Consider the following 26,578-nt stretch of genomic DNA (forward strand, 5'->3'; position numbering starts at 1 on the left):
AGAGACGGGTTTGAAATCCATGTAAACCCAACTGGTTGACCTGGACAAGGCACACTCTCAGCCTCAGGGGAAGGCAATGGCAAAAAGCTCCTCTGAGCAAATGTTGTCCAAGGAACCCCCATGATAGGCTTGCCTTAGGGTTGCCATAAGTCACCCAAAGGACTTGGAGGGAGGCACAAACAACATGGCTTTATGAGCTTCTGCTGTATATAATTCAGCTTAACAGCTACTGTCTCTAAATATTACTATGGCAATGAAAGCATGAGCTTCCCTAGACTTCAGTCTACTTCTCCAGATGATTATTATTGTTGTTGTTGTTTTGTTGTTGTTGTGTATTATTATTAATGTAGAGAGGTCTTGTAGCACCTCTGGATTAACTCATGCTGCCAACTTCTTTCTTCAGTGAGCCTCAAGGGCTACAAGTCATCTCTCTATGTTTATAAATGCATCTGAGGAAGTAGATTTTAGTCTAGGAAAGCTCATGCTGCCAATTTGTTCCTTCCAGTTGCTACAAGATCCCTCTACATAACAACAACAACAACAACAACAACAATGCATCTGAGAAGGAAGTAGACTCAGTCTAGGAAAGCTCCTCTGCCAACTTCCTTCTTTCCAGGTGCTACTACAAGACCTCTCTACATCCTGAACCATGGCTCCGCCTCTCTCAAGGGAGTCCATGGCAGCATCCTTCCCTGCGAAACCCGCCTCAAACTAACGGAGGACACCCAAGAAAAGCTCCCGCCTGGTTTGAAACCTCGATCTGTCCCGCGACGAATGAAGAGGCCTCTCATTGGTCGGGCCTCTCCTGACGTCACGAAAGGCGCACCGAGGAAGAGGCCTCTCATTGGCCGGGCCTCTCCTGACGTCACGAAAGGCGCGCGCACGAGAGCGAGGAAAAAACAAACGTCTTAGAGACTGTTAGCTCACGGGTTCATTTTGGCCGCGGACCTTATCGCGTCACGCTCCTAAAATGGCGGCTTTAACCGCTCTGACTGCCTCCCCGTTGCATTTTGGGTTTTGTAGTTCAGGGAGGCTGAAGAGCTCTCTGGCTGAATATGTTCGACTCCTTCCTAAACTACAAGTCCCAGAATGCAACAGGAGGCAGCCAAAGCGGTTTAAAGCGACCTAGCCCCCCCTTTTAAGAGTGTAATAATGTGATGATTTAAGTCAGTGGTTTGTTGTTATTGTGTGCAAGTCGTTTCCCACTGAGGGCGACCCCAAGGAGTAGATGAATAAAAATACATTCACACGTTCACATTTATTCATATTTTGTAATATTATAATTTCACATATAGAGAAAAAAACATATTCAAAATAGTTATGTATAAATATAATAAACATCATAATAAACACTTATACCCATTTCCTCCCCTCTTGATCTCCTTCAGGCTTGTCTTCAGTAACAACTTTGTAAAGATACTCTTGGTTCTCCCTTCATTTTACCTGTTACATACCATTTTAACAACATATTAATCCAGTTTGACCTCAGTTTAACTGCCATGGCTCCATGCTATGGAATTCTGGGCATTGTAGTTTGTTGTGGCAGCCCAAGTGCCCTCCTTGCCTTTCTCTTCCCCTTCAGGACACAAAAAGACTGGGGATCAGGGCCTTCATGTCTTGGAGGGCCCCCTCAAGCACCCTTTTCTCTTCACACACACACTACTAGTCCACTCCATAGTTTGAGAACCACTGTTGAAATCAACAGAGAAACTCAAGGTTGTAGTATACTTAGGGATACCCATGTTGGCCCTGAGGCAAAGTACAGTCACATCCAAAATCCTCACATACCAATGACATATATATATGTCTGTGCCTGGCTCCCACTCCACCAAAGGCACCACTGTTTTGTGGATTTCGGACTCAAAGACATAGCCCTGTTAGTCTAAAGAAACAGTATTTAGAGACACCTTGTAGCACCGTTGAGACTAAAGGCCCAAACAGACGGGCCAAAATAAAGCTGCTTTAAGCCACTTTGGAGATATGTTGTTTAAATGACACATGCGTCCTAAGAGTCCAGAAGCTGTGACAAAGCCACGCTCCAGTCCTAAGGATTGAAGCGCAGCTTTGGCGCTTCTGGCCTCTTAAGGTGTGTGTGTCATTTAAACATTATAGCTCCAAAGTGACCTGAAGCAGCTTTATTTTGGCCTGTTTGGGCCCTAACTGAAAGAAATTGGCAGCATCGGCTTTCATAGACTTAAGTCTACTACCACAATTGCATTCACTGGGCCCACCAAAATGAACAAAATACACAATGCTTCTTCGTGAAGCAAAGGTGTTAAAAATCATGTACAGAAGTAAAGGGGAAAAAATGACAATGTTAAGAGTCACAGGCCTATATTGCTGTTGTTCTGAATTAAGATTATATGGAAGGATACCCATTCCATGGGGACCCTTGGAACCAAACCCAAAGGGTACAAAGCACCCATTGTACTCCTTTCTTGTTACGTGCCGCAAGTCGACTTCAACTTGTGGCAACACTATTCTAGGGTGGGGTTTTTTTTTGGGGGGGGGATGACAAGATTTGTTCAGGTTTGCCTTCCTTTAAGTGATTTACCCAAAATCACGGAGTGTATTTCCATGGCCAAGTGGGGATTCGAACCATTGTCTCACAGGGCCCTAATCCAACACTCAAACTACTACCCCGTGATACACTAAAATTTCTGTTTCTGAGTCTATGCATCTTGCAGCATTTCATTGAGCCAGCATTCTCAAGGCACTTCTAGATATATTTTTCAACACTCTATATAATATTTTCCATGGTAAGCAACTGTTAGAAAGAAATGATATACTACTCCTGTATTTGACTCCTACTAATTTTGTTCAGAACAATGGCAGCAAGAAAAAAATGGGACACTGCAACTGTCTGGAAAATCCACCATGTATTATGAGCTATTTTGTTTATAAAGTACCTAACATGATGATAAGTAGAATCCCAGAGAAAAGGTAAAATGCAGGCATTGTTGTGATACACAGACTTCATATTGTAAAATAACACACACTGAACTAATGATAGGCCGCACACATTTTGAAGCTATGTTTTCAAATTATTTAATATGAAAAGGACAAAAAGCCATTCTCATAACTGTTTAGGCTATACATAATAATTTGTGTACACAAATAAAAACCAGTCCTTCAAAATGTACTGAAATAAATTCAGAGATAAACACAAACTGTGGAAGTATATACAACCTTTATATATATTTTCTTTGAACTGAGAGCACTCTTTGAGATCACATGGGTGAGCAGAATAAATCCTCAAGATAGACTAAGTGCACAACAAGTAGGAAGAGGTTTTTTGTGTGTTGAGACTGCCCTCCCTGTTTCTGTGTTATAAGGTCTGCAAGGAAGATTAGTTGGAAAGGGTTCTTCCATTTCAAACCAACTGATGTATGACATCAAATGCAGTTTTGCAAATGCAAAGTCTTGTTGCTACTTTTAAACACTGATTAGTAATCCTAAAGGGAAACATAAAATAAGAAATGCTAGCACAAGTCATGATGAAACACAGATCGTAAAAAATAAATAATGCATTGCATGCCATTGGGAGTTCATGACAGCAATCCTTTTTTATTATCATTATTATAGTCCCTAAGCTTTTTGGTGTTCATAGTTGTTTGCCTTAGTCAGAACAATTCAGAACAAAAGGGGAAGCCAACTCAATCAAAATGTCTGCTGAAATATGTTGCCAGTATGGGAGCATCTTCACAGCCCACTCCCACCTCCTAATACTTATGTCTCTTTCACTGCTATTATTTCTTTTAAAAACAAGGTTAACCACCCAGTTTTCAAACCCACTAAATTATAACAAGCTGTATTTTGTAAAATATAAGAAAGCTTATGAGCATTTACTACATTTTAAGATTTAGTCCCAAATGGAATAACTTGAGATGGACTGCAATTCACAAATAAATACATCTTTGGTTGAGTGCCTATAGAAACAGGGAAACAAACAAGTTATGTTGTCATGATCTGCATAATGACCAAACCTTAGGGAAAATACTAACCAGCTTTACTTTATGAATGATATTCAAGCACACTGTAGGTATGGAATGTTTTTCCATCCCCAAGAGCTAATTATGTTGAAACTTCTTTGTAAAGAGGAGGGGAGAAGACAGAGCAGTGTAGGAAAGGCAACAATTTATCCATCCAGGGATACACACATTAGAAAACAACCATGTAAGAATGATGCCTCTGTATTGTGCTACTGTTTCTTACAAATGACTATAGCTAGTTACAGTATTTCGTTCCTCCTTCTCTCAGTATACTTTACGTTGAACTGTTTAAATTTAGATGTCTGAATCTGAGTCTTCCCAAAATAATGGTACACATTAAATACCCAGTTTAACAAGCAAATGGGTGAGAGCAAGTCCTCAACTCTTTGCCCACCTGAATTTCAGTTTCTCGGACAGTGTCCCTTCAGCTGCTTTTCTCCTCAAATACAGAACGATGGCTCAGCTCAGGGTTTATAGGGTTAGTTTCAAGCCAACCAATGTATGACCCATATAACCCTTCTGCTGCTAAAATAGGATTGCATCTAATTCTTTCTATGCAATTGGGGCCAATGAATGTTTATAAATACATGATGCTCCCACCAAGTGGCTAGTTTGGCCTTATATGAATATTATGACTATGTCAAATATCACAAATTTTGTTTTCTTGAAGATTGTGGCAGGTGACCTGTTTCTACTAAAAGCTTGACTCCTGTATGTTTAGTTGAGACTAAAGTGTTAGCCAGTCTCTCGATACATAACAATTACCCAGCTTTTCTAGATCAGTATGAAAAAGCAGACTTGAAAAACATGTTTGTAGAAGAAAATGTGTATAAGAGAATCTGCATTTCCTTGATCCCATGTTGCCTCCAAACAAAAAAGGGAAGGGTTGTTTTTTCAGGAGGGAAAAAATGTAAACCACAACATCATAGAACTCAGCTTTCTTCCAATGTGAATCTTTCTACATTTTCACACCTGATGTGTTAATTTGCTTCAGGAGAGAGCAAGAACAAGAATAAATCGTTTTATTGCAATGGATCATCACCAGAATGCTGGCTTAGGACTAAGCACTGGTTTCTGATGATAGTGTAAGTTTGATGGTGGTGTAACTGGCAGTTTCTTTATATCTTGATTTCCACCTCATTTAAAGATTTGTTTCTGCAATTTCCTATATTCTGGTGTTCTTGCAGAGGTTAGGAGAAGTGTGTTTTCTTCAAAATGAACCAGCAACTATCAAGTCCTGCTTAAATCTGGGTAGCTATGAAAATTCTACAGACAGATAAACTGCAAATCCAATTTGCTACAGAGCTCCACAGAAGAGCTTATGGACTTTGACTATTTGTTTCTGAATTAAGGCTTTGCCAAGTATATAGTACCATTTTTAAGGATGGTGCTGCACTCCTTTTTTGTGGTCCTGCTACAACATGAACAGTATAAATGCATCAGTTATCTTCATGGGCAAAATAATATCTAACAGGTGGTCCTGGCAAGTCTTCTTCACCATCTGCTTCTGGAGCAAATGACACTGTCAGATCCACGTATTTCTTATTTGCTGCTGGTTTCACAAGTTTTTGCATCCTACAAGACAGGATTGGAATAGTAAGCAGCAGCAAATGCACATAAAGAGACAAGCTTCCCTAAGGACCAGAAACAAACACAAGTCACCTTTTAAAAATGTACAATTACTATAGAACCAAACACCCCCCCCCCCAATTATAAGCAATTATGGACCTATAGGAATATAACTAAGGTCAAAATTTAAAGTTCTCAGTTAATTTTAAAAGAATAAATAAAAATACTGCAATCTTCCAATCGAAGTAGGAGGGCATGTAAAATCCTTTGGGTAGGATAATCCCTTCAGGAAGAAGGAAGGGACAGCTTGCTAATGACTTCTCTAAGGAAGGGCAGCTTCATTGATGACAGGGAAGCAAGTCTGGGTTTCTAAGGGATTGTTCCTGTTTTAAATGTTCATATTATGAATTCTGAAGCTGCAGGGAGACTGGCTGGGGATGGGGACTGAAGAGTTAAATACTTAAATTTGTCTGTTCTCTCGTCTGCGTTACATTTGTTTTTTATCTGATTGTCTGGATATATGACTAGGAACAGCAAGGTGCTGTAATTCAGTGAAGCAATGGAATTTGACTAGCAAGATGAGATCTGACTGGCAAAATGGAAGAAGAAAGATTAGACAATTTCAAGCTATCCTTTAATTCAGTTTCATTTGAACTCCTTCTTACATCAGCTGCCATAAAAGCAACAGGCCTAAGGTGCTGCTGTTGAGCATACTAGATTGGTGAATAGGAAGACATCCACCATTCATTATCTGATGTTCAGTGAATAGCTGCATGCATCATAGAGAAGTCAGCAGAATCTTGTTAGATGTAACACTGCATACCAATCTCAGCATTAAAAAAAAAAAAACCCTTCCAACATATGTAACAGTAAGGCATGCATCACTGTCAGAAGTTTTGAAGTCTCACCTAGACTGTACCACCTTTAATATTTAGCCAATACTTACGTCAGCTTCAATCTTTTGACATGCCCTGGCATTACAGGAACATATAGCATTTTAACTCCTTGCACCACCATTGTTGGCTCAATTCCATATTTTTCCTGTAATACACAAACATACAATTATTTTGAGCTTTACTATACATAAAATGAATTAATTAGAAACAAGAACAAAACTTCCAGTAATTTGTTCTGCAACTGTCTCTATAGTATATTTAATACTTTATAGTATATTTAATATAAAAATCTTACTTTGACAGCATTGATGAAATCTAGTAGTGTGAAATCTTCTTTCCCATGAACAGTCCATCTATCCCAGATTGTAAAAGATATCCCATTTCTGTAACAGAGTATGAATGTAAAACCTGTTTGTAGCCAAGACTTATTGGTGTAAAACATTTTCAGTGGTTCAATATTATCAATAAATAGATAGCAAAGGGATAAAGGAGTGCAATGAAACTTCCAAATACCAAGTGTGACAAAAAGTCAGAAATTTTGCTTCTTTGTGAACTCCTGTTTTCACACAAAGCAATGACAACCTATTAACTTGACCCTTGTAGTCAGAAAGAGGGTCAATTTTATTTATTTCTATGATGCCTTTTCTTAACTTGGACCCAAATCAGCTCATAAAAGCTTAAAAACATTTTAAAAGTTCAGTTTTAAAATACAACTAAAACACTGTATTAATATAACAAATAAAAAGCGTAAAATTCTTTTAAAACACTAAGTTAAAAATGTAAAACCATTAAAACCATACCAAGCAAACAACCTAATAAGAAGCCTCCCTGGGTGCAATTATGTATTAAAAGCCTATTGAAAAAGAAAAGGTTTTGCCTGCCAACAAAAGGAGGGCAGAGAGGGACCCAGTCTTGCCTGGGGTGGAAGGGAACTCCAGGGGTTGAGAGCAGCTACTGAGAGGGCTCACTCTCTCATGTCCTCACAAAACAAGCCCATGATGGTGATGGGCCTGGAAGAAAGCCTTCCCCTGAATATTTTAGATTTCTGGCATTTTCAATGTGACGCTGCCTCTTACTGTGTTGGAAAATAAATAGCAAGAATATGTTGAGTATGCCACATCTAAAATGCTTAGGATCAGAACTGTTTTGGATTTTGGATTTTTATTTTATTTTGGAATAGCTGTATTTGCAGAGATGTACATAAAGAGATATCTTGGAGTTGGTATCCCAGTCTAAACACAGCATTTATTATCTTTCATACACATTTTATATACGTAGCCTGAAAGTAATTTTATATAATGTTATTAATGATTTTGTACATGAAACAAAGTTTGTGTACACTGAACCATCAGACAAGACAGCAAATGGGTCACTATCTTAGTCACCCATGAAAAAGAGTTTTGGTTTTTGGAAGATTTTGGAACTTTAGATAATGGAAACTCAGTCTGTACTAAGCAGTTCTTACGTCTGCCCAGTGTGTTTAGATATATGAAATGCATGAGGTATTGGCATTACCTTGGTACATATGATATTACTTAAAATACACTCTGTTTTTTAATCCCTTCATTCATGCCATTTACCTTATTTCTGTTTTCCTCACTTCAGCAGTTTCTGTGAAGACAATTATTGGAATGGCCAAGTTGAAAAAACAGTTCTTGTATGCTTGGAAAGGGTAACCACCCACCACTTTGATCAATTCCAAAGCAACCTAATAGAGAGAGAAAATACACAAACCTGAATATTTTGAAGCATACAGTTGTACGAACTGCATCATATTCTGAACTGCATACCATGCAACATGATCTAAAGGCTACAAATGGCTTGAAATCAGCTTGCAGAAAGGAATCAGGAATCCTACCAACCTTGAGCCCAAAGATTCTGTGTCTCAGATTGCAGATAAGAGAAAAGGAATACCAGGGAAGACTCAAATATTTCCAGTTACCCAGTCATGAGGGTACAAATACTGAATTTTCTGCAGCTCCTTCCTTCAACACAAAATGAAATGCCTACTCAAAGCCACTTCCGTGTAGGATTTCAGATTAATATTATGGCTAGACCAGTGGTTCTCAAACATTTTACCATTGTGATGACCACACCCTCTTCCCAACACAGTATAGGTTTAGAATTAGGGTAGAGGTGGTAGCACAGGGCAATGGCAAGCCCAGGCACATGCTCTAAGCAGTTCACAGAAAGCAGTACACTTGACCTGCTCCTCCTTGGCTGGCTTGTTCAACATTCATTCATTCGGGAACAGAGCCAGCAGCACCACCTGAACAAGAGGTGCTATCTACTTCTCCACCAATAGAGCCCATCACAGAGGCTCTCCTTTGGCCACAATGTATCTAGGGAGTGCTGGACTAAGAAGGCACACTGGTTGAGGCTACGGAAATATCTCCTCGAGAATTAGGGCAACGACTGGTTGTCTGTGTGTGTGGGGGGGGGGGGGAGAGAAAGAAGCAGCAGTTCAGGATGTGTGCTGCCAGAGGCCATGATCCAGTGAGCTTGTTTGCTCTCCTCCTTGCCTTCTTCTTCCTTCAAGCAGAAGTGGCTGCTCCAAGCACCTTTCTTCCCATCCAGGACAGAAATCAGTTTGGGAAGTAGAGGAGGAGGAATCAGGGCCTCCAAGTCTTGCACCCCTCTTCAACAACTCTCACGTCCCCAAGCAGTTCCACCCTATAATCTGAGAAACACTGGGCTGGATATTATGTCAAACTGCTTACTGTAGCATTTATACTCAGGCCTGAAACAGTTTCCTGCCGCATTTGGGGCATAGTATTTAGATGATGCATGCCCCAAATGTGGTGGGAAACTGCAGTGATGCCACATCTTCTGAAAAGAACTGGGCCAAAAAGGAGGAGAAAAATCTGCTCCTTTTTAGTGGCCTGGTTCAGGACCATGGCAGCAGCCTGGTTTGGGGCCAAGCGTATGCAGTCACTGTGGTCCCGGTGCAAATACTGCTGAAGCAGACCCACCACGGTTATTTTGGCCAGTCTGTTTCAGGGTTAATTCAACAAAGACACAGTTGGTTATCAGGAAAGGGGACTCAAGTCAATCCAAGACTCTAATCCTTCCCCAATTCAACTCTTACCCCAAATACGATCTCATCTATGTTTTTTGCCAGTGAACACATTACTTCCATCAAGAATTAAAAGGCAACAGCACCACAGTCCCTTGATGAGCCAAAAAATGTAAATTAACAGAAAAAGTTTGTTCTTCCCTACCCACCTTTAGTCAATTGAGACCAAAACAGAAAGGCTAGCATACACATTACTTTTATGTTCAAGAAAGGAAAGGTACAGTCTCATTCACTCACCAGACCAGACACAGCTGCTGTAGAAGTTGCAATGGCCGGGATAATCTTTCCAGCAATCCGTTTTGTTTTCAATCTATCTGCTGGCTCTATATTGTACATTCTGGCTCGTAAATTGGAAGCAGCTGTTATGAAGTCTATATGACCATTACTGTCATCATCCTTTTCAAAAGTAAGCTCTTTCATTTGTAAATCATCTGTACAGGAAAAAAAAATCACTGTTAAGAATTTCTTAGAGATTTTTAGTCATATTAGTTTACTGAAAGGATTACTTTTGTCATCCTTGGGCTTCTATGAACAAAGAAAAAGACCCATGTTCCTCCCTCGGGCATGCACCATGCTGTATGGATGATGCAGGCCAATAACCCGGCCTGATCCCAGCCCAAAGGGGTCTTAATGTGAGGCAAAAAGACTGGCTGTTTACTGCAAAATTTCTTGAAAACTCCACTGCAACAGCCAGCAGACCACATGGCTCTGCGTGCCTCTTACCTGCCACTGTTGCTGCATCTTCTCTGGCGGCCCCCATTGCAGCCTGTGATGTCAGATGGGGAGCCTTGCCACATGGGTGTAGCCATGTGCTCCATTTCTGCCCTTATGGGCTGCAACAGGGGCCTTCAGAAAAGATGTGGCTGCAGCCGATAAGGGACATGCTTAAAGGAATTAGACTTCTTACAAACAATATTGACCTATGATACCATGGGAAATGAATAAAGGGTTCCTATTGTGTGTGAAGTTGAAGGCTTTCACAGCTAGCATCCATATTTTTTGTGGGTTTTTCAAGCTATGAAACTATGTCCTAGAAGAGTTTTTTCCTTATGTTTTTCCAGAAGCTCTGACTAGCATTTTCAGAGAATGCTGCAAAACATCAGGAAATAACTTTTCTAGAACACAGTCTCATAGCCCGAATAACCCACACAAAACTATGGTTCTTATTTTATTAAAAGATGTGCAATTAAAACAATAGCAGGTTGTGACATTTGGCAAGGCAATAAACCAAGGATTAAATTCAAGATATTACAAGATATGGGGGAGAAGAGGTTTAAGCTGGCCAGATCTAAGAATGTATTATTCTGCATGTCGTTTGGTATAGCTAAAAGAGTGAATAACTTTGGTCCAAAACACATTGCATAAATAATCCAGTTTGAGACCACTTTTACTGCCCTTGCTCAGTGCTAGGGAATCCTGGGACTTGTAGTTTATTGTGGCACCAGACTTCTCTTACAAGAAGGCTAAATGTCTCACAATAATGTTTCATTTGAACAGGTTGTCTCTGTTCCCTTTCATTATAACCCTTGGTTCCCTTTACTTTTTTTATCAGCTACTTCCTTGCTGTATTTTCATTTTGTTATTTACATATTTTTATATTCATTCCCTTTAGTGCCCTAGAAAGGCAGGATATAAGTATCTATATAATAATAAGTACTCACTCTTTGTAGCTTCATCGGCTAAAATGGCAGTCTCCAACTGAATAACAGCATTCCTTTCATCCTCACTACTGACCGGAATAGGGTCTGTTTTCCTCACTGTTTCATCTGTTTGAACAACCTGCAGTCATTAATGGTAAAAAAAGTACATTTTAATGTATTAATCCTTTTCCTTAAAAATAAATCTAATTTATTCATACAGATTAGATGAGACGCTTGTCTCGGAACTAGTCTACATGTAAGTGTAACTATGCGAATTGGTGTGCATTCTCACACATTCACATCAACGGTTAATGGTCTTCACTTCCCTGAACAAATTTGAATCTATTTTCATCTATTCACCCTCCCTCTGCTGAAAATAGTCAGCTATCTTAATGCTATGTGAAGCACACAGACAACCACATGTACGATAATGTTCATTTCTGCGAATTGCAGGCGATACTCGTATAAACCATGATGCCTTTTCCCATTGAATTTAAGAAGTTTTTTTGTGGTGGAGGGGGCAACAAGCTCGAACTCCTGCAGATAGTATGTGGCTGGAACACATTCTATTCAACTGGAATGAGGTCTATTTTGAACATATGGACTAGCCCTCAATTTTGTATAATCATCAAAAAAAATTATTTATCCAAGGACAACTCTTTCAAAAATGCTCAACTATACAGTTTTTACTTCAATTTCTCATCTCATTTTTAGCACCACTGAAATGAAATGATAGAAAAGAACATTAAGAATTAGCTTTCACATTATGAATTCAAATGTTCAGCATACTTCATGGACAATATTATGTCTGTTGTTATGATACTGGGGAAAAAATAGGAATCTAGCTTCAGAACCTTTGGCAAAAATGCATACAGGGAGAGTAAATGAACCTATTATCAAAGAAAAAGGAAGAATAATGACATACATTATGTAGCTATTAAACTTACCTTGTTAGAAGGTCGAAATTCTTGTACCTTCAGCCCAGAAATTATTTTTAAAATCATTTCTTCTGACATATCCTGCATTTTATTGAAAATAATAGTGACAGTTTTGAATTATGCAAAACCACACATCATGTTCTCCTCAACATTAAGTCTCCCTTACCCAAACTAAAAAAGAAATGCAAAGAATTCACCTTTGAATAAGTTAATCATGTTACCAGCCAATTTCAAACTTCTGAAGGAAATGTACAATTATTTAAGTATGGCTCAGTTGAAAAAAAAAAATCCTGGATAACATTTCTCTAACATCTGAACTGCTTGCAGTTCTTGCATACGTTTTTAAAAATGCATGTGAACAGTTTGTAATACTCATGGATAACCTAACACATCTTTGTTGCTTTCACATTAGATAAGACATTAATTACATATATTCAATATATATATACTATATATAGTATATATGCACATATGTACATATGTATGTGTGAGTATATGGACTAAATCTGCAGTTTGTGGGCCTGAACAGACAGGCCAAAATAAAGCTGCTTCAGGTCACTTTGGGGGTATGCTGTTTAAATGACACACACATCTTAAGAGGCCAGAAGCTGCACCAAAGCCGTGCTCCAGTCCTTCAGGCCTCCAAGGATGCATCATAATTTAAATAGCATACCTCCAAAATAGCCCAAAGCAGTATTATTTTGGCCTGTCTGTTCGGGCCTTAGGTTATTTACATCTGCTATTTAGCAAATGCATTCTTATAATTAGAAAAAGGGCAGGAAGCAAATGTATACAATAATAACAACTATCACCACAATAACAGCCTCACAACAGATAAGATCTGGGGGGGGGGGGATTATCACAACAACCAAAACATTCATCTTAGAAGAATAACTGCCTCAGAACTGTTTCGAGGCATCTCTAGATATGTTTAATAAAATTCTTAAAAAGATAATCCATTTGCAACAAACAGCAAACAAAACGCTTTAACAATTGTGCTAAAGGCTGTATTTTGAAGAAAATGTTTCTTTATATATATAAAAAAGTGCTTGATTGTTCAAGATTTTTTTAAAAATTAAAAATATCAAATGTCCAAAAAATGCAAGTGCATCCATCCTTCTTCAGGATACTTACCTTTTCCGTAAAAGGGACACAGTAAACTGCTGCAAATAGTTTTGCTGTACTCAGTATGAAACTATAATGCCTGGAGAGGAAACAAACCAACAAGAGATTGGGGTATTTTTCTCTTTTTCTACAGTCATGCATACTACACAAACATTGATTTACCTTGTAATATGTTTGTTTCCAGTGATGGAGATGGAGACATCCTATATCATAGGTTATGTTCCTTTGATCCGTTCCGAGAGGCTGGAAGTAGAACCTTTTAACTGCACTGCCAGGGGGAAGTAACCCCTCTGTAACTCCAGACCCAAAACTGGTATAACACTGAATAATAACAACAACTTGAATATGGAAAAAGCAGGTCAAAAAAAATTAGAACAAAAGGAATAGTCAGGACAGACTGAAATAATCAGCCCCCATAACCTAACTTTGTTAGACTAATCCTCAGTTCGGGATGGAAATGATGTCTCCACTTCCATCGCTGAAAACAAACATATCACAAGGTAAGTCAATGTTCATTTTTCCAGTGATGAAGAGGAGACATCCTATATGGTGGTATATTCCAAAGCTTCCCCTAACAGGGTGGGAGAACTGAGGAATATCAGTGTTTGATGATGGATTGGAGTACGCATCTACCAAATGAAGCCTTTGAAGACTGGTAGGTAACCAAACAGTAATGGCATATACAGTAAAAGTGGAAGGTGATGACCACTTTGCTGCTCTACAGATGTCAGAAAGAGAAGGATTAGCTGAGGTTGCAGCACTGTGTGTGGAATGAGCAAAAACGGTACCAGGTAGCATGATAGCATGTAGAGATACAGGACATGACCTATCTGGAGAGAGTAGTGGAAGAAACCTTTTCGCCAGTAGTAGTTGAACAGGACACGAACAGTCTGTCACTAAGTCTAAAGGGACTAGTGCAATTGATGTAGATGTGCCCTCATACATTTGGTTGGAAATGGGACCTCTAGGTTGTTGAAAGCTGGTCTTGGAAATAATTCTTTCTTTCCCTGGGTAAGGATGGAACCTGAGGGCTTGGATGTATAGGGACCTCCAAAGAGGTCCAGTGTCCTAATGGCCCCTTTTAACAGTATAGCAAAATCATCAGGTTGGAAAAGTCTGGATGAGCTGTAGGTAGCCAAGAAAGTTTCACCCTCCCCCTGGAACAGTTCTCCCTCTTCTCTCTTGAGTCTGCATGCAACTGATAAAAGGCATCCTCACCCTCTTCAGAGGAGTGAGAGGAGATCATAAACACCAGTTTTCCATGGCGCTTGCACGCGGGAGGTTTGGGTGTGAACTTGCCCTGCTCAGAATCGGGAATGGCCAAGCTGATGCAGGATGAGGATGAAAGGAAGGAGGAGGAGCACTCTCTGTCCCTGTTGTCCCGGCTTTGTTTGGGGCTCTATCACCGTGGGCACCTTGGTCTGCCACCTATAGGGTCAGGGAAGCTGAGAGAATGTTCCTCAAGAGGCCTCTGCCTGATATCCCTCCATGTTGGATTGCAGAGCCACGAGGGAAGAGAGAGGAGCCACAACCTCGGGATTGAGGATTTGTGAAAGGGGCCCCAAATTACTCACTCTCCTGAGGGACAAGCCATCCTCCGCCATGTGCTCCCAATCTCAAGAGCATTGGCTGCAGGTGGGAGTGGCAGCAATTAGAGACGAGAGATTTTCCTCCTCCCTAAGTGTTGCCGTGGCTGCAGCACACAGCTTCCCTGAGGCCTGGGGATTGGCTGCACTGCAAACTTGTGCAGCTGTGATTGTTCAGGGTTCCCCCAACATCCATGGGCTGTTGGAGTCCTGGGAAGACATGATCTAGCCCTTAGTGTCCCAAGGGGTTGGGAGAAAGGCTAGAAAGGAAAGGAAAGAAGGCAGAAAGAAGGTTTTTGTTTTGTTTTTTGAGAATAGAAAGAATTTAAAGTCAAAAGAAAAAACGGGGTCCAGGAGGAAGAAAGGGACCAGGAAGGACGCAAAGTGAGCAAGCAAGAAATGAAAGCAGACCTAGTTGGAGCAAGGCAGGAACTAGACTGGAGTTACAGAGGGGTTACTCCCTTAGTGGCAAGCAAGTTAAAAGATTCTACTTCCTACCTCTTGCAGTGGATCAAAGGAACATAACCCATCATATAGGATGTCTCCTCTCCATTGCTGGAAAAAAACCCAACTACTTAACATCTGTCCTCATCAGGTAAGGTGAAGACATTCATGGAGAAGGCCTTCTTACATCAGAGGGCTGAAAGAGCAAGCTTATCTCTGAGAACACCATTAATCTATTCATTTTTTTCTCAAAGTACTTCTCAAATTAAGAATAGATTGCATTGAGTGAAATTTCAACTAAAGAATCTGTTCAGACTATTTTTACAGATAAATATTTAGAAACAGTCTATAGTTGGGGATATGTATAATACAAAAGTATAAGACAAGGGTCCCAAATGCTATCCACCTAAATAAGATATGTACTTAGAACAAAAGGAACAAAAGAGATCTTATTTGTAGCTAAAGCAATAAGATCGTCTGACTACTGAACAATAAAAGCTCTCTCCATGCTTGGAATATAAGTCACCATGACAAGCTTATAGCAGTATTACAAGCAAGGAGGATCCAACTATGTTCAATTACATGCTATAGGAATATAATTTAAAACAACATACAGTAAACCCTTCCCATCTGCAGATGTTTGGTTTCAGCTCCCCCCCACCACGGGGAAAAATATGGATGCCCAAGTCCCATATTCTTCAATGGATGGCAATATGTGCACATCCATGTCAGTGCACCCACAAGCACACACCACCATTGAATATCATGCATGCTGAGTTGTAGACACTCCAATTTGCAGATAGCTAGCCTACTGACGTGACAGGCCAAAACATTTTTTTTATAAATGGCAATGTTTTTTCTCATACAAAATTAGTGTGTTGAAATACAACCAACCAGATTGGGGTAACCACAGATGAGACCCACTGTTGGAAGATTTTTGCATTCTCTTTCCGCCTCCTTAAATAGATAGGGATTTCCTGCATACAAACTCCTCCCTCTCTCTCATTCAAACTAACCATGTTACTTAGGTCACTCCCTCTTTGGGACTAACAAACATTTACTTAAAGATTTTCAAGTGACCCGTTCCAATCTCCTTGCTCTCTCAACTTTCTTTTGAAAGATGGTGAGATAAAGATTTCTTTTCTACCTGAACTATTCATTAGCTAGATTAGGATATAGCCTTTATGTAAATATAGATTAAAGCTATTAGTAAGCTTTTGTTTTGAACTACAAGCTACTTGTGTTTTTTTTGAGTCAGCCTCAGTTTGTAGAGAAGCACAGTTAGACAAAAGCACATTTCTGCTATTCTGCAGTTTTAAAGCTAGACTCTTAACAGGCTTGGCTTTGATATTTTGATATTTAAATAAATTATCCTCATCCACATCATCTGCCACAATTTATTCATTGTTCTTTGCAGTAAATATCCCAGGTACTGCTTAATATTCCAAGCTGTGTCATAGTTAGCATGAGAACTACTAATATAGACACTTGGTAATCGTACAGTAGAGACAACACATGGAAAATGTCTCAGGTTTGATGTATTGCGTACCCCTGGATCACATCCAAGAGAGAAAGAGATACCCAGTGTATGTTAAAATTATGTTTAACATGGAGCAGTTTTAGATCATAAAAGAGCACATTTTAAAAGTTATAAAAACCAGGTCTTCTGATAACTTATTCATTAATTTTTTAAAAAATTAAAACACTATACCACAGGATTTCAGGAGAAAATATAAGTAAAATCAAAATACACCAATATTAGATTGACTCTGTAACCTCAGAAACATATAATATAAAGTCCCTTGCCGTTTAGTAAGAAAATATCATAAAAAAGATACATTTACTTACAAAGGGTCATTGAAATCAAATTGTATTGGAAAAGGCGGCCTCTTTGGTGATTGCCAAAACAAACCTGTTGAGTTGAAAGAAAATAATTTTTAACTTGAAAAGCAATGTCCTGAAATACTATACATTAGTCAAAATGTACTTAATAATTTAATGCACTTACTGCCATCTTTTAATCGTGTATCAATGGGAAATGAATGAAGTAACTGGAGAGCCTAGATGAGGGGAAAAAACATTTAATATAACTAATGTTACGTGACCATCCTTTGGCCCCATTAAGCTATGTTAAATTCAAGCTTATTTTTCATAAAAAGGAAAAGGCCTTTTTGCTAACTATTAAAATACACCATTTCAGAACTCCCCCTGGAAAATTCCTCCTTATGCCATATCATTATGAGCTCTAAACTCTGGACTATAATGGCATTGAAGATATCCTCATGTTTCTGCAGGCTGCTCTAGCAAAAGTCTGAGCACTAACACCATCAAGTGCTGTTTTTAGTGGCTCTCAATAATGTTCTGGGACACAAAGAAGAAGACCCGCTACCAAATCCCCGTGTGGATCATCCTTTCTTACCTAAAATATCAACCCAGTGTTTCCTGTACTCATGAGTCATTCATGTCCTGACTCAAGCATTCATTGAGAATGCAGAGAACCTCCCCTCCCCACTGTGTTCCTGGTGGCTAGAGCCTTAGCACTGTGGTTATCTGATCTGGATGCCCTTCATTGTCTAACATGCTATTTATGGGCTCTAAAAAAGGTGGACCATTTTTCCTCTTCTAGTCCAGTGCTGGAAGCAGGGCAGCCTCTTCCCATAAAACCTTTTTTTACAAGATGGACCTGCCTACTGACAAAGTTGAAGAACAGCATACAGCAATCCCAGAGAAGGAGAAATCACACACACAAAAGATTTTCATTTTTACTCCTATGCACGGTTTAAAATGTTGAAAATGTTCACAGGCCTGAACAGCCTAGATCTCCATTATTTTCAACTGAAAACTTAAAAAACAAAACCAAAAAACAACCCACATCTGGAGTCCTGGTGGTGCAGTGGTTTTGTGGTTTGTGAGTGAGTGGCTGCAGGACTCCAGATGTGGGTTCAGTACCAGCCAGGAGCTCTAGAGCTGACTCAGCCTGGCATCCTTCCAAGGTTGCTAAAATAAGTACCAAGTTGGGGGCAATTAGCTTGCACACTGTAAACCGCTTAGGGAGTGCTTGAGTGCACAGATCAGCAGTATAGAAATGTACTTGCTATTGCTGTCTGTTTAACTGCTATTTTATGGAAAGTCACAGAAACAGGGAAATATTGCTGATTGAAGTATTCCCCAGCAGTTGTTGTATAATATTGGTTATTTTAATTACTTTATTAGTTCAATGTGTGTTTCAATTGTTATATTGTATGCTGCTCTGCAGAAAAGCTTTTTTTAAAAAGCAGCATTCAAAATTGGAAAAATAGATATGCTTAAAGCATTTCAGTTTTATTTTTTCTTCACATTGTTAACTGATATTATTAGACACTGGAATTAAAACATAGGTCATGTACTTACCTTATGATTAAAATATTTCTCAAATTTTAGTCTTGCTAATTCAACACATTGGGGCCAGCTTCTTGGTCTTCTACTGAGACACTTGATCACCTGGAAAGAACCTTCCAAGCTCTCTCCTGACTTTATTCTCTAGGGAAGGAAACAGGGATGAGGGAAGGAAAATTGGAAAGATTAGGGCCATGTCACGTGTCAGTAAGCACACTTTTACCACCACATTATGTATTAGTGGGGTATTGTAGCCAATCCTAGTTACCCCAAGCACATATGCACATTGTATGAGAATTACCCAGGATTTTAGTCTGCCCACATTGCTGTAAAACAGGGTAAATTCATTCTAGTGATAGCTAGGTATGCCTCCAGTCATTATAAACAAAATGTGTAAAACTTATTCTCATACACGAAGCTGCTCCTATTCTATTAAACTACCACTATTCAGTGTCTTTGAAGGTGTCCAAAACACACTTTAGAAACAAATTTCATCTCATTCACATTCCACCTAAGGAAGAAATCAATGTAACTCTACTTCAGATTTTGGTTTACCCAACTCACATGAGTGTCCAGTAAAACGAATCAGTACTACCAACAACCAAGTCTACCAAGGAATTCCAAAAGAAAATCAGCATATGTTGTATAGACTACCGCAAAGTACATAAATCATGAAAGCTATGGAATGCCCTTAAAAATATGGGAGTGCCATATGAGAAATAGGACAAGAAGCTACTGTTAGAAAACAGAGAAACAGAATGGTTCCCAACTGGCAAAAATATCAGGCAAGGCTGTATCCTTTCACCCTATCTGTTCAACATATATGCAGAAAGTATTAAATGAAGAGCAGGCTTGGACACAGAAAGAGGAGGAGTGAAAACAGGAAGGAAGGATAAATTCTAGAGTAGTCTCATCATAAAGTATACTATTACCTGTAACACTTCTTCAGCTGATGAATATGTCTGCCAGAACTTGTTAAACAGGGAAGGCTTGTGTGAAAAAGCACTTTCAAACTAAAATTTAAAAAACGGATTATGAGAAAACATTACAGACTACATTTAATAATAATAATAATAATAATAATATTTATTTGTATACCGCCCTCTGGCAAACCAATCCGGGCGGTTAACAACAGTAAAATATAAAATATGACAATTAAAAACACTTTATCCCTCCCCCCTTTAAGACAGTATTAAACAGTATAACATATTAAAAACACAATATCAAGCATAAAAACAGCAGTTAAAACTAAAAACCCTGATATCCCTCTGTTGATCCTCAACCATCACTAAGATGGGGCCACGGGAGGAATGAGGGAATCAGGGAACCTGGGAACCTGGGTCGGGATGGTTAATCTGGAAAGGCCTGCCGGAAGAGATCCGTCTTGACCGCTTTTTTAAAGCTGTCTAATTTCCCACCCAACTTCACCCTCAGTGGGTAAAACAGGATAAAATTCTGTCCCATTCTTGTAATTCAAGAGGGCATGATTGTGCTCTTGGTGTTTTTCCCATGCACTTTAACATATCGTCTGTAAGTCAATTTCCCAATGAATTGTGCCCATGATATATCTTGTTCATAACAAAATTTACCTTGTCTCTTGCCCACTGTATTGTGTGCTCAGTAGCAGCTGGGAAAGACTTCAATGTACAAAATGGTATTTCCTCTTCAGGTGGATCTCGCTGCATGCAATAAACAAACAAACAAACAAACAAATATTGAATCTGTTTTTTGAATTAGTATTCATGTGTTTTAATTGCAAAATGAATTATTTCAATCACCAGATCAACTCCTACCTTTGGAAGTAATTCAGTTCATAAAAGAAATGTACAGTACTGCACATGAAAAACAATCAGCTCTCAAATATAGACCCAAATTAAAACTGAGAACTGAAATACAGTTTTAAAATATTATTTTTTCAACTTTCAGAGAATATTATTTTTTTCAACTTTCACAGAAGGCCACGTACAAAAAAACCAGTACATCACACTGGGCTTACCCAAACCTTCAAGTAAAGGAAATCGTTGAAACTACAACAAATCCACAGAAATATCTCACAAATATCATGGACTTTAAGAGCTTTGGTAGCTAAAAAGCAGTTTCTACTTGCAAAAGAATTAAAGAAGAGTCACAGATACATCAAACAAGTCAACTGCTCTCATGGCATGAACACTTACATGACTGTTGTATGACTCTGTTAGATGGGGCAGAATGACTTCAGTATGCCCTTTAGTTCCCATGGTTCCTGAATCTAAAAGAGGGCGCAGGTTTGCTAGGCAGCGACTACATGGAGAGAGCAGAGGAATTTTTTAAAAACAATGAATGTGTGAGAATAGCATTCATGGAGTAGGGAAAAAGGAAAAAAACATATTACCCCCTGATTCATTTATAGTGGTATGAGTGCTGGATTAGGGCTCCAGGATTCAAATCCCCACACTTCCACAAAATTCCACTGGATGGCCTTGGGCAAATCACACTCTCTCAGCTTCAAAGGAAGGCAATGGCAAACCTCCACTAAATAAATCTTGCTAAGAAAACTCTATGATAAAGTTGCCATAAGTCAGAATGGACTTGAGGGCATACAACAACTAAGAACAACAACCAAGTATTTGGTATAAACACAGAAATGCCTTAGAAGTTCTGGTAAAATTACAAGACATGAATCCAAACTAGTAAGAAAAGCTGCTACAATAAAATTGTCAAATACAGTATTCTATCTCAAAGCTGCCACACTCTGGTCAACGAACAAATGACTTGTGATATTGGTAGAAACATAAGACAGTACGCTGAAATAGAGATTGGAAGTGGGTTTGTAAACCAGAGTTTAAGGTGACATGTTTTGAACCATAGCTTACACTGATGTGCATATCATGTGAAACCATCATAAATGGCAATAACAGGGGGGAAAAACTACTATGACATGTGAAAGGGAGAGAATACTAGAAAAAATGCAACATGCACCATATACTTACCTGTCAATATATCTCCTCGCTTCGACATTGTCTAATGCAGTTACAACCACATCTTGCTTGGTATAGAAGTCATCATTGTATATGTTTTCAGTAGCAGGACATACTTTGTTAAGATATGAGTCTATCTTCATCTGAGAGTTGATGCTAAGTGTTGCAGCTGCTGCAGTGTAACTTTTAGGTTTCTGATCAAATTAAAATATTTTCAGTATGGTTACTGTTTGCCCTGGATACAAAAAACTCTTAATCCACAATAGACCCTTAGTATCTACTGGGGTTTACTCCAGGAACCTCCCCACACCCCATAGATACCAAAATCCATGGATGTTCCAGTCCCGTTATATACAGTGACATAAGGACAAATTATATCATATTATCAAGGACCAAAGGCTATGTGTTTCATGGTTGCAAAGAGTGTTACGGGTAGTGCTCTTGGTGGGAGGGACTCTTTATCATTCATGTTGGGGGGGGGGGACATATTCACTGTTTTTCCAATTTTGCAGGGGTATTTGGCCCCTAACCTCCGCGAATGTGGAGGGGTGACTGTACTGTTTTGTAAGTTGGCCATCTATAACACTAAACACTGCAGGTGTAGAATGTTCCCTAACTAGTAAGTTTCACAGCTAGATTTCTCTTTTTAGGAACAACTTGTCTTCCCTGAATTCTCCTCCTTGGTTTTGAGATTTTAAGAGCAAATGATATATTCCAAGTATTGTTTACATATTATCTAAAAATTAAATATTTGGCATTTCATTGAGCAATTATAAATATTCACTTATGTTTTGGTTCATTTTTATAGAAACAAAGAACACTTAAGACACAAATAAACCTCTTAGTCATTTTATTTCATTTATATATGCCTCGTGTTCCAGGGAGCATTTGGTCTGAGCAACCAATGAATTAAACCCGATTCTTGTAACACCGCTGGTAATGTTTTAGTTTTTTCTACCTGTTTTGAATTTTTTTTTATTTTACTAATATTTTAATATGATCATTACCTGCCTTGAGCATCCATTTCAGAGATGGAAAAATGGGATACAAACCATTATAGTGCTGATAATTACTATCTATAGTACTAAATAGTAACTGTGTGCTATCTAGTTCAGGCAGTAATCTGTTCTGGGCATGCTATCTATGTTTTTAATTGAAGATGTCTAAAATTTATCCTAGAATGTTCCAATGCTTGTGTACTGTCAGCAAGTTATAGTTGTGGACCTAAGGTTAACAATTTCTTCATCAAAGAAGAAGACAAAATTAACTTCATGTACATAATGCATATGGAAACTTACTTTTCCAGTTTCATTAAAATAACTTTTCCACCACCATACTTGATATTTTCTTTAAAATCCAAAACTACAATTTGTCCTTATCACTCCAACATACCTGTATGTGATGTGGTCGAAAAAGGAACTGCCTATTTAAATTGGACTTTTCTATTAAATCTGGATCTGTAATTGTGACCTGTAATAGGTTGGAAAAGCAGAAAGGTAAAATTACAAGTTATGCTCAATATTGCCAAACCAATGACAGGTTTCACAGTGAGAATCAATCCTGGAAATCCACAACATCACTAGCAATACAGAAACTTTAAATGTTAAAACGGAATATTCCCAGTGTACTATCCCTTCAGATTTAACTGTCCAAGTCACTGGATTATGAATAATCTTTTTTTGTCCAGAATTTAATTACAGTAGAGTCTTGATTATCCAAGTCTCGGTTATCCGACTTCAGGATTATCCAACATCTCATGGTTCTTTGTGAGCGTGTATGCACGCTCATTAAGAAGCATGAGACATCAGATAATGGCGCGGTTTTCCTCAGCCCGAAGGGAGTCTGCAGACTCCCTTTGGACTGAGGAAAACCAAGCCTCTGAGAAGAGGCGTGGGCTGAGTGCCCAGACCTCTCCTTGGTGTGGCTTGGACTCCTTCAGCCCGAAGGGAGTCCGAGGACTCCCTTAGGGCTGAAGCCTTGCCAAGGAGAGGCATGGGCCGTCCGTCCAAGGCTCTCCTCGGCGAGGCTTGGATTTCCTCAGCCCGAAGGAAAGAGAAGCCGCCATGGAGGAAGCTGGACTTAGGAGGTAAGCAAGGAAGGAAAGAGCGAGGGAGGGAGGGAGAGGGAGGGAGGAGGGGAGGGACTTCTGTCTTCAATGGCAGTGTGCGTGCGCCATCATTGGATTATCCGACATTTTTGGTTATCTGACGATCAGTCGGCCCGTTTGCGTCAAATAATCGGGGTTCTACTGTAATTTTTTACAAAGACTGAATCCACACAATGTTATAAATTTAGGCTGATAAAAATAGGGATTCACCAACAGTCCTACACAGATTACCAAAACTGCTGCAGTAGCTCAACTCTATCTTTGGTAAACCCACAGCCCATGATACATTGGTTACAAAAAGTGTGCAAAAAGAAGAAACTCAACATGGAAATAAGAGTTAGTACGATCCAAAAAATGTACTTCTCAGAAAACATAGTGTTCTGCAGTGAAATTAGCAAGACAGAGCTTCCTATGCCTGCTTATTTTAACTAATTATATCTTATATTATTACCTATTGTTTTATGCGTATTTTGTAGATTGTGCGCCATAGACAGGTTTCATTTTTATTGATTTGATCATTTGTATGTCCAGCGCTGTGTACATTTACAATGCTATAAAAATAAACTATAATACAGTGCGCCCTTCCCTTACGCGGGGATCTGTTCCGGATCCCTCCACGGAAAGGGAAATCAGCGTATGCCGAAGCCCCATAGGAACTAATGGGGCTCACACCCGTGGCACCAAAAGCAGTTCTGACCTCCTTTGTAAACTGCATCGGGGGGGGGGGGGGCAAGACAAATGGAAATAGGATTTGAAATATAAACTTTATATTTAGATATGAAATATAAAACCTACCATGCCCCTTTCTTGGCCAGTGCCAACACCAAGGAGTGCAAAGTTTTTTAACATTTCACAGCCTATTGCACCACAACCAACCTATAAAATAAAATAAAAGGACAAAGTTCTCACATTTGAAAACTTTCATCAAGCAAAACACAGTTATACTTCTCCCCTCCCCCCACAACAAGACACAAAAAATATTAAAAACATACATTACTGGGCCTCAAAGTACATGTTAACATGTTAAATTAAATCTACTGGATATAACCTTTAGACAGCTTTTCACATGAAATGGTAGATTAAATCTAATATAAATGGCAAATTGAAACACCCTCCAAGATCCAAAGCCACCAAATCCTGCACTCAAATATAAAATTATGTAAAATAGTTAATTCATACTATGCAAAGCATCACTTCAGCCCATGTTTAGCTATTTTGTATCTTTTAAACTACAATGATAGGATTTTCAGAAAAAGTAAATTAAAAATTCTGATTAATGAACAAGGCAGTGACAGCTAAAATATTTGTTCAATACTGCAGTAAAATGTAGTGCAGGAGACCACCCAAAAGAGGACAGTTAGATCTCACCATTCTTACATTTAGAAAATCATCATGCCAGTCTCATTCTAGAAGCCATACTTACCAAGAAAACATTCAGATTTTGCAGTTTCTGGCACAAGGAGTCTCCAATGCAGGCTCTCAAGGCATCATATCTATCTCCCCTGATGAAGACAAATTTGATTTGAAATTACAATGCCACAGAGAAAGAGAACAAAAAGAGAAAAAAACAGAAAGAGAAAGAAAGATGGGGAAGGATTTTTTAAAAATTCAGAATGACGGACCAACTTGTATACTCAATTATTTCAGTATCAGATCAATGTAAACAACCCAAAGACTGCATGCAATCCAGACAGCTCATAGTAAGTGCCATTTCACTACAAAGGAAAATGTGGGAGGGATGCATGCCTATATGTGGTTGTAGAATAAAATGCCTCCTGTGCATTAACTGGAGATGGATTTAAAGTACATGTTAAAGTACAGGTTGAATCTTGCTTATCTGAAGTGCTTGGAACCAGAAATGCTTTGGATTTCAGCTTTTTTTCTTGGATTTTGGAATACCTGTATTTGCATATTCGTACATATGAGGATTTTTTTTTTACGAGGGGTCCAGAACGGATCCCCCACGTAAAAAAGGGCGCACTGTACTATTTTGTATTATGTAAAACACAATTTTGTATAGACTGAAATATCAGAAAGCAAATGTGCCAGTATCTCAGTCAGCCAAGAAAAAAGTTTAGGGTTTTGGAATATTTACCTTGGAAGAAATTCTTCACCACTGGCGTTTTCTAGACATGGGACTAATTCTAATGCATCAATGTAAAGCTAGAGGGAAACAAACATATTAATTATCTACCATATCTATAAAATATACTCAGAATCAGAGAGATTGTGTGTGTGTGTGTGTGTGTGTGTGTGTGTGTAGGTGAAAAATATTCAAACAAGACAGTAGAGTGGAATAGCAGCATTCTGTATCATGCCACTTCAGTTTGCAAAAATGGGGTTGTTGTATTTATTAAAGCTATCACCCCATAACAAGTTTATTACTAATGCACTAAGGACACAACTCTGCCAATTTTTTCTCTCTGATTTCTTCATTTACCAGAAGCATGATTTTAAAAATACAGTAATAATGAGGAAAGTTTCCCCTGGTCTAAGTTCAGAACTTTATTACCTCCAATTCCAACCTCCACCTGATCAGCTCTTGATTATTTTAAAATCTCCTGGCATGTTTGCAACCAGACTAACACTAATCATGTTAATCAACACTAATCACTAAGTAACACTAATCAAGCAGGCTACAGCATCAGCAATCTTAAACATAATTATCTGAAAAATAAACTTGATGTAAATCGGTAGGTCTTATTTCAGAGATAAATATTTGTGAGAAATGTATTATTTCTCTCAAAGAAGCATAACATAAAGGGCAACCAAGATGAGAGCTGGGGAGGTTGAGGAAGGGAAGATTCAGAGGTGGTACGATAGTCATTTGAAGGGAAGTCATACCGAAGACTGAGCAAGCTGATTTCCTGCCT

General features: G+C 38.8%; 1 protein-coding gene across 1 annotated transcript in view; it reads right to left on the minus strand.

Annotated features, from left to right (window-relative positions):
• Window positions 1-3,032: 3,032 nt before the first annotated feature.
• The window catches only part of UBA6 (ubiquitin like modifier activating enzyme 6), a 37,349-nt gene continuing 13,803 nt past the window's right edge, over window positions 3,033-26,578 (minus strand). Inside the window, exons 10-28 of the mRNA XM_042475483.1 lie at window positions 25,801-25,868; window positions 25,129-25,207; window positions 24,501-24,581; window positions 22,991-23,068; window positions 21,611-21,792; window positions 20,816-20,921; window positions 20,231-20,320; window positions 19,574-19,654; window positions 18,657-18,785; window positions 17,275-17,326; window positions 17,115-17,178; window positions 13,246-13,315; window positions 12,121-12,192; window positions 11,195-11,312; window positions 9,771-9,964; window positions 8,038-8,165; window positions 6,753-6,840; window positions 6,508-6,602; window positions 3,033-5,567 (exon numbers count right to left, since the gene is read on the minus strand). Coding sequence (XP_042331417.1) covers window positions 5,432-5,567; window positions 6,508-6,602; window positions 6,753-6,840; window positions 8,038-8,165; window positions 9,771-9,964; window positions 11,195-11,312; window positions 12,121-12,192; window positions 13,246-13,315; window positions 17,115-17,178; window positions 17,275-17,326; window positions 18,657-18,785; window positions 19,574-19,654; window positions 20,231-20,320; window positions 20,816-20,921; window positions 21,611-21,792; window positions 22,991-23,068; window positions 24,501-24,581; window positions 25,129-25,207; window positions 25,801-25,868 — 1,911 coding nt within the window. The 3' untranslated portion in view covers window positions 3,033-5,431. The remainder of the gene's footprint in view (window positions 5,568-6,507; window positions 6,603-6,752; window positions 6,841-8,037; window positions 8,166-9,770; window positions 9,965-11,194; window positions 11,313-12,120; window positions 12,193-13,245; window positions 13,316-17,114; window positions 17,179-17,274; window positions 17,327-18,656; window positions 18,786-19,573; window positions 19,655-20,230; window positions 20,321-20,815; window positions 20,922-21,610; window positions 21,793-22,990; window positions 23,069-24,500; window positions 24,582-25,128; window positions 25,208-25,800; window positions 25,869-26,578) is intronic.

This window comes from Sceloporus undulatus, chromosome 6, assembly GCF_019175285.1.
Source record: "Sceloporus undulatus isolate JIND9_A2432 ecotype Alabama chromosome 6, SceUnd_v1.1, whole genome shotgun sequence".
Lineage (NCBI taxonomy): Eukaryota > Metazoa > Chordata > Lepidosauria > Squamata > Phrynosomatidae > Sceloporus > Sceloporus undulatus.